The sequence below is a fragment of the Theropithecus gelada genome, chromosome 16, assembly GCF_003255815.1.
Source record: "Theropithecus gelada isolate Dixy chromosome 16, Tgel_1.0, whole genome shotgun sequence".
In the NCBI taxonomy this organism is placed as follows: Eukaryota; Metazoa; Chordata; class Mammalia; order Primates; family Cercopithecidae; genus Theropithecus; species Theropithecus gelada.
Genome location: NC_037684.1, coordinates 60948437 through 60965348, shown reverse-complemented (window position 1 = coordinate 60965348; position 16912 = coordinate 60948437). Strand labels below are relative to the sequence as shown.

The 16912-nt window shown below is 50.1% G+C and overlaps 1 protein-coding gene across 3 annotated transcripts in view; it reads left to right on the top strand.

Annotated features, from left to right (window-relative positions):
- The window catches only part of PELP1 (proline, glutamate and leucine rich protein 1), a 31452-nt gene extending 17743 nt beyond the window's left edge, over positions 1–13709 (top strand). The window contains exons 5-20 of one of the 3 annotated variants that reach the window (XM_025362375.1): positions 1969–2048; positions 2130–2279; positions 2503–2574; positions 8316–8375; positions 8618–8768; positions 8963–9089; positions 9241–9328; positions 9753–9841; positions 9920–10036; positions 10149–10296; positions 10432–10591; positions 11430–11485; positions 11655–11861; positions 11946–12977; positions 13209–13400; positions 13562–13709. In XM_025362375.1, coding sequence (XP_025218160.1) covers positions 2151–2279; positions 2503–2574; positions 8316–8375; positions 8618–8768; positions 8963–9089; positions 9241–9328; positions 9753–9841; positions 9920–10036; positions 10149–10296; positions 10432–10591; positions 11430–11485; positions 11655–11861; positions 11946–12977; positions 13209–13400; positions 13562–13654 — 2721 coding nt within the window. In that variant the 5' untranslated portion in view covers positions 1969–2048; positions 2130–2150 and the 3' untranslated portion in view covers positions 13655–13709. Of the gene's footprint in view, positions 1–1968; positions 2049–2129; positions 2280–2502; positions 2575–8315; positions 8376–8617; positions 8769–8962; positions 9090–9240; positions 9329–9752; positions 9842–9919; positions 10037–10148; positions 10297–10431; positions 10592–11429; positions 11486–11654; positions 11862–11945 lie in introns of all 3 variants that reach the window. The other 2 variants (XM_025362374.1, XM_025362373.1) reach the window with 2 other exon arrangements.
- The last annotated feature ends 3203 nt before the right edge of the window (positions 13710–16912 follow it).

Here is a 16912-nt window from a genome sequence, read left to right as displayed (position 1 = left end):
CCCCACCCACCCCCCCTGGGGGAGGAGGCGGAGATTGTTTTAAAAAAAAAAAAAAAAAAAAAAAAAAAAAAAAAAAAAAAAAAAAAAAAATCAATCAATAAATAAAATGAAAAAGACAAGCCTTTTTAAGATGGGAGAGACTTGAGCTGTATAAATGTCAGTGGGAAGAGTCCGTGTGATGGGGACTGGTTAGAAATTCAAGGGAGATAAAGCCAGTGAAAGTGTAAGGTTCTGAGAGGAAGGGAGGGGACAGTATTGAAAGCACAGTAGGCCGGGCGCGGTGGCTCAAGCCTGTAATCCCAGCACTTTGGGAGGCCGAGACGGGCGGATCACGAGGTCAGGAGATCGAGACCATCCTGGCTAACACGGTGAAACCCCGTCTCTACTAAAAATACAAAAACCTAGCCGGGCGAGGTGGCGGGCGCCTGTAGTCCCAGCTACTCAGGAGGCTGAGGCAGGAGAATGGCGTGAACCCGGGAGGCGGAGCTTGCAGTGAGCTGAGATCCGGCCACTGCACTCCAGCCTGGGCGACAAAGCAAGACTCTGTCTCAACAAAAAAAAAAAAAAGAAAGAAATTTCGAGGTTTGGGAGTGGGAAGTGAAGGCTGTTTTATTAGGTTGGTGCAAAAGTAATTGCTGTTTTTATAGTTCCTTGTAATTATCTCTGGGCTTCAGTTTTTTCTGTGAAGTTATGAGCAAGGTTAAGCAGGTGACAGTGGTGGGAGAAGTAGCGAGTTGGGAGTTGGAGGAGAAAACTTAAGTAGCAGAGTTAACCAGAGAGAAATGCGGTAGGATTACTGGACAGTGATGAGGGCCTGTGTGTCGTTGGTAGGCCTGCCTGTTTTTGCTTCGTAAGTATTCTCTTTTTTTTGACACATAGCCTCCTCTCGTCTAGCAGGAGATATGTGCTGGATGCTTTTTCCTTAGATACATATTAATTTTCTAAGGAAGTCCTTTTAAATTCAAACTTTTTTTCTCCATGAGTTCCAGGGTGGGTTTGAGCCAGCTAGTAGCAACCTCAAAGAGGTGGGGCAGTTTTGTTATGACTGAGGCTTAGTTTTCAGTCTGAAAAGTGCTCTTCTCCCTTTCTAGCAGGGAACATTAGTATGAGGTCATTGGAAAATTCTTCTAGGGCTGCGGTGAGCCGAGATTGCGCCTCTGCATTCTAGCCTGGGTGACAGAGTGAGACTTTGTCTCAAAGAGAAAAAAAAAAATGGGGGGGGGGCTGGGCACCGTGGCTCACGCCTATAATCCTAGCACTTTGGGATTCTGGGGTGGGCGGATCACATGACTTCGAGAGTTCAAGACCAGCCTGGCCAATGTGGCAAAACCCTGTCTCTACTAAAAATACAAAAATATGCCAGGCATGATGGTCCATGCGTGTAATCCCAGCTACTCAGGAGGCTGAGGCATGAGAATCGCTTGAACCCGGGAGTCAGGTTGCAGTGAGCTGAGATTGCCTCAGTGCGTTCCATCCTGGGGTACAGAGCAAGACCCTGTCTCAAAAAGAAAAGAAAACTCAGCGAGGCGCGGTGGCCCACACCTGTAATCCCAGCACTTTGGGAGGCCGAGATGGGCGGATCACGAGGTCAGGAGATTGAGACCATCCTGGCTAACACGAAGAAACCCCGTCTCTACTAAAAATATAAAAAATTAGCCTGGCGTGGTGGTGGGCACCTGTAGTCCCAGCTACCCGGGAGGCTGAGGCAGGAGAATGGTGTGAACCCGGGAGGCAGAGCTTGCAGTGAGCCGAGATCGTGCCACTGCACTCCAGCCTGACTGAGTGAGACTCTGTCTCAAAAAAAAAAAGAAAAGAAAACTCTTCCAGTTAATCAGGTCTTTAAGGTATGGCTTTGTTACTCTTTTTTTCCCCACACAAATTCCTAGGACCCCAGATACCCCTAGAACCCTTAATAGTAAAACGTAAACACATGTCCTTTCTGTAGACAGAGATGTTACTCTTGGATACTCCATGCCTCCGTGCCCTCTTTTCCGCCAGGTAGTGGCTTGGATGGTCATGCTGACATTAACTGTGGTGTTTCTCAGAATGCTTTTATTGCAGTGCCTCCTGCTGCTCTTTGGTGACAGTCGAGGTGAGGCTGGAAGCACAAAACACTATTTTTTCTTTAGACCCAGGACCCGCCTGCCACAATGGAGCTGGCTGTGGCTGTCCTGAGGGACCTCCTCCGATATGCAGCCCAGCTGCCTGCACTGTTCCGGGATATCTCCATGAACCACCTCCCTGGCCTTCTCACCTCCCTGCTGGGCCTCAGGCCAGAGGTGAGATGTCTCCCCGGGCCCTTCCCTATGTCCCCCACACAGTCCTCACCTTCTCACACTGTTTAATTTGTTGATGGAAATGACTGGGGAATAGGATTGAAGAAGTGAGAAGAGGGAGGGGCTGAGAAAAAGTGATTTCTGGAGAAGGGCCCTTGCCGGGTGCTGGGGGAGATGGAATATGGTGATATGGTGCTCTCGGCCTCTCACTTTGTTTTTCCTATAGTGTGAGCAGTCAGCATTGGAAGGAATGAAGGCTTGTATGACCTATTTCCCTCGGGCTTGTGGTTCTCTCAAAGTAAGTATTTATGCACTCCTCTCCTCACCAGTGTAAGCCTTGAGAGCTCTTACCTCAGATTCCTGTCCTGAGATTCCTCAGCACCTACCTTCTGATTATCCTTTAAAGTGACCAATCTCCACAGCTACACTTCTACCACATTGTAGCACTCATCTCACTGAATCCTCATTCTTCCAGAGAAATTGGAATCAAGAACCTTGCCTAAGATCAGCAGGCATTGGAACCTGTATCTGCTTGATGCCTAAGCCAGACTCTGAACCATGGGCTTCTTCCTTTTTCTGCCTTGCCTTTTCTGTATCTCTTAAAATGCCCTGCCCACTTTTCTACCATCCTGTCTTTTTTTTGAGACAAGGTCTTACTCTGTTGCCCAGGCTGGGGTGCAGTGGCACACACTTGGCTCACTGTAGTCTTGACCTCCTGGGCTCAAGCAATTCTCCCACCTCAGCCTCCCAAGTAGCTGGGACTAAGGCGTGTGCCACCACACCCAGCTAATTATTAATTTTTTTGTAGGAAGTCTCGCTATGTTACCCAGGCTGGTCTTGAACTCCTGACCTCAAGTGATCCTCCTCCCTCAGCTTCCCAAAGTGCTGGGATTATAGGTGTGAGCCAGTGTGCCTGGCCCCCTTTCTATCTTACTTTATTCCTTTTTTAAAATCTTTTTTTAGTTTTTAACCTTCACATCATATCTTACTTTATTATTTTTTTTTTGAGACGGAGTCTCACTCTGTCGCCAGGCTGGAGTGCAGTGGCGTGATTTTGGCTCACTGCAACCTCCTCCTCCTGGGTTCAAGCAATTCTCCTTCCTCGGCCTCCCCAGTAGCTGGGACTACAGGTGCATACCACCACGCCCAGCTAATTTTTGTATTTTTAGTATAGACGGGGTTTCACCATGTTGGCCAGGATGGTCTCGATCTCTTGACCTCGTGATCCGCCTGCCTTGGCTTCCCAAAGTGCTGGGATTACAGGCATTAGCTACTGCGCCCGGCCATTTTATTTTTATTTTGAGAGAGAGTCTCTGTTGCCCAGACTGGAGTGCAGTGGCGTGATCTCGGCTTACTGCAAGTTCCACCTCCCAGGTTCCAAGTGATTTTCGTGCCTTAGCCTCTGAGTAGCTGGGATTACAGACGTATGCGAGTAGCTGGGCTTACCGACGTATGCCACCACGCCCAGCTAATTTTTGTGTTTTTAGTAGAGACAAGGTATCACCATGTTGACCAGGCTGGTCTTGAACTCCTGGCCCCATGTGATCCTCCTGCCTCAGCCTCCCAAAGTGTTGGGATTATAGGCATGAGCCACCTGCGCACCCAGCCTTTACTTTATTTTTGAAGATCTTGTGATTTTCTCTGGGAATGCTTCCTGACCCATCACTTCCCTAGGACAATTGCCCCAACACTTCTTTCTGCATATATTCCTGTTTAAACTCCCTCTGTCACTTCCTGACCCCTTCCTGCCAGTTGTCATGACGCATACAAGGTAACTGTACAAACAGGGTCTGTGTGGGTCAGATGATGGAGGAGGTCAGGAGAGGAATTACAGTTTTGTTTTTAAGGAGATGCAATAACATACATGAATGGATTACAGATTCTACTGAAGCAGTCACAGTTAAAGGGCCATTTGTAATTGGCACATTTGTTGTTTGCAGTATAATTGGATGCCAGCTGTACCTAAGAACAAGTAGGTGTTCCCTGTAGATTAAATGTTCTCTCTTATTTTGTTATATTCACCATTGGTTTGATAAACGATTGGACACCTGCTTACTAAGATGGAAGCACAAATCTCTAGAGAGCTGGAATTTGTGGCAAATTAGTAATTTTTTTGTTTAACTGGTGGAGTTAACTGTATTGGCTGTTAGTATTGTTAGTCAAGGGGGAGTTTGCTATTCAGATTGTCTTGAAAGAGGTTATGAGGCTGGGCGTGGTGGCTCACGCCTGTAATCCCACCACTTTGGGAGGCCAAGGCAGGTGGATTGCATGAGCTCAGGAGTTCGAGACCAGCCTGGGCAACACAGTGAAACCTCGCCTCTACTAAAATACAAAAAATTAGCTGGGCGTGGCGGTGTGTGCCTGTAGTCCCAGCTGCTCGGGAGGCTGAGGCAGGAGAATTGCTTGGACCCAGGAGGCGGAGGTTGCAGTGAGCCGAAATCGTGCCACTGTACTCCAGCCTGGGTGGCAGAGCGAGACTCTGTCTCCAAAAAGAAAAAAAAAGAAAGATTAATGTGGTTCTGTGACCAAAGCAAGAAAGTAAGCTCTTGGAGGGAAAGGGAACTGGTCTAGTGGGTACCCACTGCCATTCACTCTCCTGAGTGTGTAAGATGCGTTGTCTCATTTTATCATTGTAATTATTCTGTGGAATTGGTATCATTGCATTTTACAGAGGAGAAAACCAGCTGAGAGGGACTTAAGTGACGTAAGCAAAGGTTGTATTATCTGGTCATTGTAAAACCAGGGCAGATAGCAGCTCTAATCAATTGTTAGTGGCTGTGTAGCTTGCTGGCCTGGGAAGGACTGTGAGTCAGGGTTCCACCGGCCTGAGCGCTGTGATCAGGGAGTGGTACCTGCTGTGGCTTTAGTAACTGGTTACTCGCAGTATCTGAAAAGTGCCTGAGCAGATGCTGGTTCTGAGTGAGCATGGGGTTGTGTCCTTGCTGGTTCCTTGTTTTCATGCGAACGCCACTCTTCACAGCTCATAGACTCTTTGGGTAGGCAGGGTGGGACTTTTTGTCAAGAAGGTATTTGGAGTGACTTATCGATTTTGTTGAAGTTTAGCAGAGGTTATTTACTGAGGTTTTACTAGGTTTAGTAAAAATTGGTTATCTTGTCAAATGTTCTGTAAGTTAACCTCTCAAATGACACAGGCCCACAGTTTGTCCCTGAACAAAGGTTTGGTTTTACTGCAAAAGTCTATTTTGATTCAGCTTTGTTCGGTATTACCTTTATCTACCTGCATCCCCCCATGAAAGGGGAAATTGAATGTTACTTACCGGGTAGAAGTGTGAATAGTAAGAGTTAAGGAGACTAGAATGCTAAGTGTTCTTTTGCTGTTGCTTTTTTAGTTTCAGTGTGAGTAGTCAGGAGAATTTATCTATAATTCACAACCTTTCGTCAGACCATCGAACTTAAGGCCTGCATTTTGAGTACCCTTTCCAAACAAACAAATGTTCCTGTGTCCTTGCAGGGAGTGTCTACCTTTATTTCCCTAAGAATCAAGTGTCATCTGCCAGGAGTTTGAGACCAGCCTGGCCTACATGGTGAAACCCTACCTCTACCAAAAATACAAAACAATTAGCTGGGTTTGGTGGTGCGCGCCTGTGGTTCCAGCTACTCAGAGCTTTGAGGCAGGAGATCCCCTGAAGCTGGGAGGCGGAGGTTGCAGTGAGCCGAGATCGTGGCACTGCACTGTAGCCTGGGTAACAGAGTGAGACCCTGTCTCAAAAAAAAAACCAAAAAACAAAACAGTGAGCCGTGGCACCGCACTGAAGCCTGGGTGACAGAGTGAGACCCTGTCTCAAAAAAAAAAAAAAAAAAAAAAAGGTCATCTGGAGAACTTCCCTCTGTTGAGGGTGTGGAGGATTTGGCTTTGTCGGTTGCCAGCACTTCAGATAAGAATCTGTTATGCAGAGGCTGCAGGGGCCATTTGCACTTGGACAGTCTAGCAGGCTAGTACTTAGGGAAACTGGTAATTGCCGTTTTGAAGTGTCTGTGTGTTTTCTGTTACATTCCCCAGATACTCTCAGGGTAATTGCAGACTCCAAGCTCAGGGTTACTCCTCCCAAGTAATGTGAATCAAGCATTCTGAGTCCATGAGGTCAATTCCTGCAGAGACTTGGACTCATTTCCTTCGGCTTGCCACATTGATGAGCAGTTCCTCGGAATGGGTGGGAAGAGACTAAGCCACTCTTGAGAGAGCCCCAGGACGTGCTCTGGGTGTGCGCGTTTTGGGTGAACTGTTCCAAGGGAGCCATCACTTTGGTTTGCTTTGTGGGTCAGCCAGGGTAGACCTGTGGTTAGAGCCGTGTCACTTCACCGTACACTGCTTTATTGCAGTCACATAAGCAGACTTCTGTTGGCCTCAGCCCAGCTTTTTGAGCCTTTTTTGGAGATAGGGTCTCGCTCTGTGACCCAGGAGTGCAGTGTTAAGATTGTAGCTCGCTGTAACCTTGAACTCCTGGGCTCAAGTGATCCTCCTGTGTCAGTCTCCCAAGTAGCTAGGGCTAGAGGTGTGCGCCACCAGGATGTCTCGGGGAAAACGTGAGCCTGCTCTTTCCCCTTCTCTCTGTGTTGCCAGTGTTGGCTCCAGATTCTTGTTTTTCTGTATGCTTGTCTTGTTGTCCTTACTAATTCTTTTTTTTTTTTTTTTCCCCCAAGAAGGAGTCTTGCTCTGTCACCCAGGCCGGAGTGCAGTGGCGTGATCTCGGCTCACTGCACCTTCTGCCTCCTGGGTTCAAGCAATTCTGCCTCCCAAGTAGCTGGGATTACAGGTGCCTGCCACCGTGCCCAACTAATTTTTGTATTTTTAGTAGAGACGGGGTTTCACCATGTTGGCCAGGCTGGTCTTGAACTCCTGACCTCGTGATCTGCCCACCTCAGTCTCCCAAAGTGCCAGGATTTCAGCTATGAGCCACCACGCCTGGCCTTTTTTTTTTCTTTTTGGGACAGGGTCTCACTCTCGTCACCCAGGCTGGAGTACACTGACTGGCGTGATCTCGGTTCTGGGCTTGGGCGGTCCTCCCACCTCAGCCTCCCAAGTAACTGGGACTACAGGCGTATGCCACCACACCCGGCTAAGTTTTTGTATTTTTCGTAGAGATAGGGTTTCTCCATGTTGCCCAGACTGGTTTCAAACTCCTTGGCTCCAGTGATCCGCCTGCCTTGGTCTCCCAAAGTGCCTGGATTACAGGTGTGAGCTACTGCACCCGGCCTGTGCTTTTTTATTGACATGTTAAGTAATCAGATCTAGGAGCAGGTCTTACATCGACTGTGATTGTAAATTAGTGATTCATGTGAATGATATTTCAGGATGTGTTACAATTACAATGTGACATGAAAATGATTCTATTAGTGACAGTCACAGGTATTGCTGATACTACTGTGGCTATTTGTCTGCATTTATAAGGAAAGAAAACACTACATTTCACAAATAGGTTAGTGGGAGTAATTTTTTTCCCCATCCATGTTCACAGGCCCCAACTAAATTGTGGTTCTCAGGTTAGACATTCCTGCCCTAGCACCTTCACACAGCACGCGGAGAAAGTGCTGAATGACAGATCTCTACCCCGAGACTTGCTGCCTTACTTCTGCTCTAGCAGCCAGCCTTCTTTTTTGACCTTGTCCTGCCCTCGTACCTCTGGTTAGTGTCTTAACTTCCAGCTTGGACCCTCATTTTTGTGTGTGAGCTGGTAGAGAGTTGGAGTGTGGAGATTGTTTTTTAGTACTAAGTCCTTTTGACTTGAGGGAAAATTTTTGCAAAAACTGTCAAGGAGGAAGCCCAGCTGTCTGTGGGACAGGGCCAGATGCCTTTCCCCGCAGGCAGGAAGCCGAGGACCAGAGCTGGCGTTGAGGAGTCTTTCTACCATGAAAGCATGTCCGTGCCTGGTGTTGATGCCCCATAGAGGGCTTTGCTTCTTGTGTCTACAGGAAAAACAAGACCTGGGCTTAGAGTCTGCTGCTGGGAACAGATGGGGTGTACATCTCTGGCTCTCAGAGCTGGCTCACCGGCCTCTTCCTTTTTCCCTCCACATCCAGGGCAAGCTGGCCTCATTTTTTCTGTCTAGGGTGGATGCCTTGAGCCCTCAGCTCCAACAGGTAAAGGGCAGGGAGGGAGAGGGAGAGCCCGGGGATCTGAGTCTGGAGTGTCTTTTGCTGCTCCTCCTCAGCTTTTCTGTCCTGCCTTCATGTGCCCATCTGGGTCCTTTGGCCTCATTGTCCCATCTCAGGTTTCCCTCAGAGCTCTCTGATCTCCATCTCTTTTGGGCGTTAGTGGGGCTAGGGGTTCTGTGGCTGGGCTGGATCCCCATCTGACCAGGTTTCTGTCCTTTGTCCCGCAGTTGGCCTGTGAGTGTTATTCCCGGCTGCCCTCGTTAGGGGCTGGCTTTTCCCAAGGCCTGAAGCACACTGAGAGCTGGGAGCAGGAGCTACACAGTCTGCTGGCCTCACTGCACACCCTGCTGGGGGCCCTGTATGAGGGAGCAGAGACCGGTAGGGACCAGGGCTGCTAGTCAGTGCAACAATGCTGAGGAAGTGTGGCAGGAAGGAATGGGAGGGAGCCCAGAGACAAGGGGCAGTTGGTTTTTGGGGATAATGGGTTAGAATACAGGCAGGTTATCCACCAGAAATGACAGAGGAGGGGATGGAAGAAAGACAGGGTACAGGGTAGTTGTGCTTCTGCCCAGCTCCTGTGCAGAACGAAGGCCCTGGGGTGGAGATGCTGCTGTCCTCAGAAGATGGCGATGCCCATGTCCTTCTCCGGCTTCGGCAGAGGTTTTCGGGACTGGCCCGCTGCCTAGGGCTCATGCTCAGGTGTGTGGGGGTGTTGGAGGGAGCGGAGGCATGGAGCAGGAGGGGTTGATGAGAGAGTGTCACCTTCATCATGAGAAAGGAGATGAAGGTGGGTGTGGGAGTTATACCAGGGAGCCTGCTCTGAGGGTCTCCCTGCTCTGATTCTCTTTAGCTCTGAGTTTGGAGCTCCCGTGTCCGTCCCTGTGCAGGAAATCCTGGATTTTATCTGCCGGACCCTCAGCGTCAGTAGCAAGAATATTGTAAGTGGGATTTGTCATCTCTTCACAGCCCTTGCTCAGGACACCAGGCAACCAGGAAAGTACTGGGGACCTGAGTCTCCCTGAACAGTGTCATCCTGGATCGTCCCAGACAGCTTCCTACTTTTGTCCAAATATTGTTACTCTGTGTGTCCCAACACAGGTGCACACTGTCAGAGTGTAGCAAATGCTTCCTTGGGGGAGGGTGAATTTGGGGATCAGCTGAGTCATTGCTGAGAGGCCCAGCTATCCTTCTTACCTTCCATCCAGGGTCTATTTTAGAGGATAGGGGTTTGATTTTGTTGGGAGAGTTGAGATCGGGGGTAGGTTTCTTACCTATGTGTACATATGTAAATAGTCTGTCCCTGTTTCTGTCTCTGGCTCTCACTTTCTTCCCCTACTCTGTCTTTGCCACTTTTTTCTCCAGAGCTTGCATGGAGATGGTCCCCTGCGGCTGCTGCTGCTGCCCTCTATCCACCTTGAGGCCTTGGACCTGCTGTCTGCACTCATCCTCGCGTGAGTGGGATTGGGCTGGCTGTGGTGAAGGGATGGGGCATGCCAGAAACAAGGGTCACTGTTCCTTCTCTGCCCCAGATGTGGAAGCCGGCTCTTGCGCTTTGGGATCCTGATCAGCCGCCTGCTTCCCCAGGTCCTCAATTCCTGGAGCATCGGTAGAGATTCCCTCTCTCCCGGCCAGGAGAGGCCTTACAGGTGACCATCCAGGAAGGGAATAAAGATGAGAGGGGGTGAGGGGTGCAGGTGGGCTGCAGCTTCTGGCATGTTGACACTCCATTCATATCCGTCCTCTTTGCTCATGGCGCAGCACGGTTCGGACCAAGGTGTACGCGGTGTTAGAGCTGTGGGTGCAGGTTTGTGGGGCCTCGGCGGGAATGCTTCAGGGAGGAGCCTCTGGAGAGGCCCTGCTCACCCACCTGCTCAGTGACATCTCACCGCCAGCTGATGCCCTTAAGGTGAGGAGGCCTCGGCTCCATCTCAGGACTCATCCTGTGCCCTTTGACCAAATGTGCCTGCTCAGCACTGTCTACTGCGGCTGTCCTGCCTTCTTGTTTGCCTGTGGATGTGATTTATGTTTCCTCTGCCACCAGCTGCGTAGCCCGCGGGGGAGCCCTGATGGGAGTTTGCAGACTGGGAAGCCCAGCGCCCCCAAGAAGCTAAAGCTGGATGTAGGGGAAGCTATGGCCCCGCCAAGCCACCGGAAAGGGGATAGCAATGCCAACAGTGATGTGTGTGCGGCTGCACTCAAAGGTGGGTGAGGTCTGTGCCCTGGACCACTGGGGCTCAAATGGGACCCCATCCTTGCCCCTAGTGGGACTCCCCCACCTACTCTACCCCTAGATGAAACTTTCTGGGGGAGAGTGCCCAGACCAGCCTTTGTCCACCGTGATAAGTGATCGCCCAAACAGCGGGTGAAGGGGAAGGTGCCTGTAAAATGCAGAGCCCGGCAGAAGCCTGCAGAGAGGCCAGGAGGAGGCACCCAAGCAGCCGCCCTGTTGCCAGGGCTGCAGGCGGCCTCAGGTCCTGCGGTTAGACCGGGGACTCTGGTAGCTGACACTGCCCCTCCAAGGCCTCTGCTTCCTCCTGCGTTCAGCACATTCTTGGCGTATCCACTTTCTGTCAGGCAGAGTTCTAGCACATGGGGAAGCCTCCTCCCTGTGAAGTCGACATTCTCAGTAGGGTAGGCTGCCTGGAGGAGCTCCCTGCTCTCACCGTAACCACTGACCTGTCTACAGAGGTTACTAGTTGGATACTGTGCAGTTAATGGATGACTTTCCTTTGAGTCCCATATATCTCACTGCCTGCCACCCTATCCCATGGGAAGGGGAGAACTGATTGTCCCCAAATATATCAATGCAAAATTATAAAATTTATAATTTTTTACTTACGTTGTCTCAATTAAATACTGTCAGTGGCCCTATACTGTAGAGGTACTTTTATGATCCCCATTTTCTAGTTGAGAAGTTGAATGACTTGGCCAAGATAGGCAGTGGCAGAGTTGATGCCCACGTTGGGCTATGTGCTTCAGAAGCCCTTGCTGTCAGTCCTGTTGGGAGCCTTCTCTTTACACACCATTCTTCTTCCCTAGGCCTCAGCCGGACCATCCTCATGTGTGGACCTCTCATCAAGGAGGAGACTCACAGGGTTAGTGGAGCCTCGTCCACTAATGAGGAGATGGGGGAAGGAGGGGCCCCTGCTCTGTACACACTGGGGGGTGTGGCCCAGAGGTGGGTCCATTCAGACCTGGGAGTAGGCTCTGGAGAAGGGTTGGGTGGTCTTGGCGATGTTTCCAGGTGTGCTCTGTCCTTTTCAGAGACTGCATGATCTGGTCCTCCCCCTGGTCATGGGTGTCCAGCAGGGTGAGGTCCTAGGCAGCTCCCCGTACACGAGCTCCCGCTGCCGTCGTGAACTCTACTGCCTGCTGCTGGCACTGCTGCTGGCCCCTTCTCCTCGCTGCCCACCTCCTCTTGCCTGTGCCCTGCAAGCCTTCTCCCTCGGCCAGCGAGAAGATAGCCTTGAGGTAACTGTGATGGGCCAAACCCTCTTTGGTTCCTGGAGTCTCTTGTTTCCTGGTGCTCACACTTGCCCTTTCTTCTTTCCTCAGGTCTCCTCTTTCTGCTCAGAAGCACTGGTGACCTGTGCTGCTCTGACCCACCCCCGGGTTCCTCCCCTGCAGCCCATGGGCCCCACCTGCCCCACACCTGCTCCAGTTCCCCCTCCTGAGGCCCCATCGCCCTTCAGGGCCCCACCCTTCCATCCTCCGGGCCCCATGCCCTCAGTGGGCCCCATGCCCTCAGCAGGGCCCATGCCCTCAGCAGGACCCATGCCTTCAGCAGGCCCTGTGCCCTCGGCACGCCCTGGACCTCCCACCACAGCCAACCACCTAGGCCTTTCTGTCTCAGGCCTAGTGTCTGTCCCTCCCCGGCTTCTTCCTGGCCCCGAGAACCACCGGGCAGGCTCAAATGAGGACCCCATCCTTGCCCCTAGTGGGACTCCCCCACCTGCTATACCCCCAGATGAAACTTTTGGGGGGAGAGTGCCCAGACCAGCATTTGTCCACTATGATAAGGAGGAGGCATCTGATGTGGAGATCTCCTTGGAAAGTGACTCTGATGACAGCGTGGTGATCGTACCCGAGGGGCTTCCCCCCCTGCCACCCCCACCACCCTCAGGTGCCACACCACCCCCTATAGCCCCCACTGGGCCACCAACAGCCTCCCCTCCTGTGCCAGCCAAGGAGGAGCCTGAAGAACTTCCTGCAGCCCCAGGGCCTCTCCCGCCACCCCCACCTCCGCCCCCGCCTGTTCCTGGTCCTGTGACGCTCCCTCCACCCCAGTTGGTCCCTGAAGGGACTCCTGGTGGGGGAGGACCCCCAGCCCTGGAAGAGGATTTGACGGTTATTAATATCAACAGCAGTGATGAAGAGGAGGAGGAAGAGGAAGAAGAGGAAGAAGAAGAAGAGGAAGAAGAGGAAGAGGAAGAAGACTTTGAGGAAGAGGAAGAGGATGAAGAGGAATATTTTGAAGAGGAAGAAGAGGAAGAAGAAGAGTTTGAAGAAGAGTTTGAGGAAGAAGAAGGTGAGTTAGAGGAAGAAGAAGAGGAGGAGGATGAGGAGGAGGAAGAAGAATTGGAAGAGGTGGAAGAGCTGGAGTTTGGCACAGCAGGAGGGGAGGTAGAAGAAGGTGGACCTCCACCCCCAACCCTGCCTCCAGCTCTGCCTCCCCCTGAGTCTCCCCCAAAGGTGCCGCCTGAGCCAGAACCAGAACCCGGGCTGCTGTTGGAAGTGGAGGAGCCAGGGGCAGAGGAGGAGCATGGGGCTGACACAGCTCCCACCCTGGCCCCTGAAGTGCTCCCCTCCCAGGGAGAGGTGGAGAGGGAAGAGGGGAGCCCCTCGGCAGGCCCCCCTCCCCAAGAGCTTGTTGAAGAAGAGCCCTCTGCTCCCCCAACCCTGCTGGAAGAGGGAACTGAGGATGGGGGTGATAGGGTACAGCCCCCACCAGAGACACCTGCAGAGGAAGAGATGGAGACAGAGACAGAGGCTGAAGCTCTCCAGGAAAAGGTGAGAGGGCCAGGCAGGGAAGGCACCTTGAGTGAGAAGGTGGGGCTGCCGGGAGAGTGGGTGGCAGCCGCTTATCTTAGGAGACGTTTGCCCAGCCTGAACCATTCTGTGTGTGTGTGTGTGTATGACTATTCTGAATCTTGTATCTTTGTGCCTAAAAGGAGCAGGATGACACAGCTGCCATGCTGGCCGACTTCATCGATTGTCCCCCTGATGATGAGAAGCCACCGCCTCCCACAGAGCCTGACTCCTAGCCATCTTCTGCACCCCACTCTTTGTTTCCAATAAAGTTATGTCCTTAGATAGCGACTACTGCTTCTGCCTTTTGCCACACCTGGGTCCCCAGCCAGAAGCTCAGGTGTCTGCTGGGCTTTTCAGGGTATCCATAGTATTCCCCAGATGTGTCCATAGCTGTCCTCTTGTCGATGATCCAGAGAGGAACCATTGACATACGGGGGTAATGGACTGTCCCGTCACGCAGCACAATGGTGTCAGAATTGTAGGTTTCTGGCTGGATGCTAAACGTGCAGAATTGTGTGTAGGGTTGAGAATGAGGAGTTATAGAGACAGCCCTGCTTTCGTGTTTGTATTCGGGGTGGGAAACGTGTGGAGAATGTATGGGATTAAGTCTCCTAGTGAGTGGACCTGTGTCAACACACACATACCCACATGTGTGCGTGCTCAAACACACACGGCCCCTTGGTCTGAAAGGGCAGGCTGAGTGATGGCTCAGCCTATGGAAGTTTAGAAAATTAGGAAAAGGTGTGGAGCAGTTCAGTCATTGAATTCTGGGAAATTTGGACCTTACTCCAAGAAAAAAGGACGTCCGTAGTGAGTATGTTGGGAATGAGCTGTTTTGGGGCTGGTCCTCATGACGGTTTCCCCCACAACTGCCTGGCAGGAGTTTGATAAGCTCACCCCAGGCCTTCCTGCTCACTCTTGAGGTGTGGACATTCCCCACCCAGTGTGTTATCTTTTTTCTTTTTTTGAGATAGACTCTTGCTCTGGCGCCCAGGCTGGAGTGCGGTGGCGTGATATCGGCTCACTGCAACCTCCGCCTCCTGGGTTCAAGCAGTTCTCTGCTTCAGCCTTCTAAAAAGTAGCTGGGATTACAGGCGCCCGCCACCACCCGGCTAATTTTTGTATTTTTAGTAGAGATGAGGTTTCACCATGTTGGTCAGGCTGGTCTTGAACTCCTGAGCTCATGATCCACCTGCCTCGGCCTTCCAAAGTGCTGGGATTACAGGTGTGAGCCACTGCACCCGGCCATCCCAGTATCTGTTTTCTTTAAGCAGTAATCCTGTTCTAGGCCTTGCTGGGATGGACGTATGAGGATGAACCGAGAGATGTGTCTGTGAGAGGGTACCAAGATGTGTGGGCTTGAACTAGGGGCCCCGTGATTTTTTTACTCAGTCAATTGAATCATGAACATGGGTAAAGTGCCTTCGCGATGCAGAAGAGGGAGTCATTTTTCCCAACGTTTATCTTAAAGAGCCCTTTGAGGAGGTGGCATTTGAGCTAATTTTTGGAAACTTCAGTAGGATTTTAAAAAGTTACCCCTCAACTTGTTATTTCGAAAAATTTCAAGCAGAAAAGTGAGAACAGTACAATAGATAACCTTTGCCTAGATTTGCCAATTAACATTTAGTCATGTTAACTTTTATCCCTATAAACTGCATGTCTACATGTAGACGTATCTCTATTATACCATGTATCTGTCTATACATCTGTCTTTCTACACAGTTCTGTTTTCATGGGACCATGTGAAAGTCAGTTGTAGACATCGTGGCCCTTCCCATCCCAAATTCTTTAACATAAATTATCTTCCAAGATTAAGGACGTTTTTCTGCATAATCATGATGCCATTATCAAACCTAAGAAAAATAACAGTAATCCAGTGATAATTGTGATATTAAAATTTTCCTATTCCTAAAATGTCTTACAGCTTTTTTTTCCTCCTCTGAGTTCAAGAGGAATTTCTTATAGGTGGAGAAGGCCCTGGAAGGTTGAAGGATCACTGCAAGGACAAGGGTGTAGAGTGTGAAAAGTGCAATAGTGGTTTTTCAGAAAGGGAAATAACCTGATTTCTGGACACTAGATCGGTAAAGTTGACATCGATTCTGGGAAAGAGGCTAACACAGAATTTTTTCTGATTTGAATTGTATTCTGAATAGGTAAAACATCCGTGGTTCACAATTCAAGAGGTACAAAAGGTTTGTTGAAAAGTCTCTTTAGCCACTGAGATTTTCTGCCAGAGCAGCCAGTATGATCAGTTTTCACATATTCATCTGGAGATAGTGTATGCACATACAAATATATATAATTTTTAGATGCAAATGGTAGTAAATTATCACTTAATATAAATCAATTTCACTGTCATGGGGATTTATTCATTCCGCAGATGTTTATTATGTACTGACTATATAGTAGACACAGGCTGGGCGTGGTGGCTCACATCTGTAATCCCAGCACTTGGGGAGGCCGAGGGGGGTGGATCACCTGAGGTCAGGAGTTCGAGATCAGCCTGACCAAACTGGTGAAAACCCCATCTCTACTTTAGAAAAAAAATACAAAAATTAGCTGGATGTGGTGGAAAGCACCTGTAATCCCAGCTACTCAGCAGGCTGAGACAGGAGAATTGCTTGAACCCAGGAGGTGGAAATTTCAGTGAGCTGAGATCGCGCCACTGCACTCCAGCCTGGGCAACAGAGCGAGACTTCGTCTCAAAAAACATATATATGTGTGTGTGTGTGTGTGTGTGTGTGTGTAACTCTAGCTCCACAGGAGGTTGCGGAGATGCTGCTGAGAGGGTGGGGATGGCAAGCTGTCCTTCAGCCAGTTTCCTCCAGTGGTTACATCTTCCATTAGTACAGTAAAACCAGGAATTTGATGTTGGCAGTGATTGACAGGCACTGTTTTACAAAGCTGGAGATAGAGCAGTAAACAAAATGCAGAAATCTCTGCCGTGCCCTTGTGGGGTTTGTATCCTAGAAATTTTGGGGGTGGGGGTAGACAAGTAAGATGTATATTTGATGGTGAGAACAGTGGGAAAATAAAGCAAGGAAAGGGATAGGTTTGTGTGGGTGTATGGTTTTCAGTATTTTGAATTTTTAAATTTTAATTTTAATTAATTTATTTTTCAAGATGGAGTCTTGCCCCAGGCTGGAGTGCAGCGGCGCCATCTCGGCTCACTGCAACCTCCACCTCCCGGGTTCAAGCAGTTCTCCTGCCTCAGCCTCCCAAGTAGCTGAGTAGCCGGGCGTGCACCACTACGCCTGGCTAATTTTTGTATTTTTAGTAGAAACAAGGTTTCATCATGTTGGCCAGGCTGGTCTTGAGCTCCTAACCTCGTGATCCACCCGCCTTGGCCTCCCAAAGTGCTGGGATTATAGGCATAAGCCACCGCGCCCGGCCTGTTTCAGCATTTTATAATGAAAATTTTTGAACATTCAGAGAAGCTGAAAGAATTACACCTAGAACACCTGTGTCTACCATGTTACCACTTTTGTGTG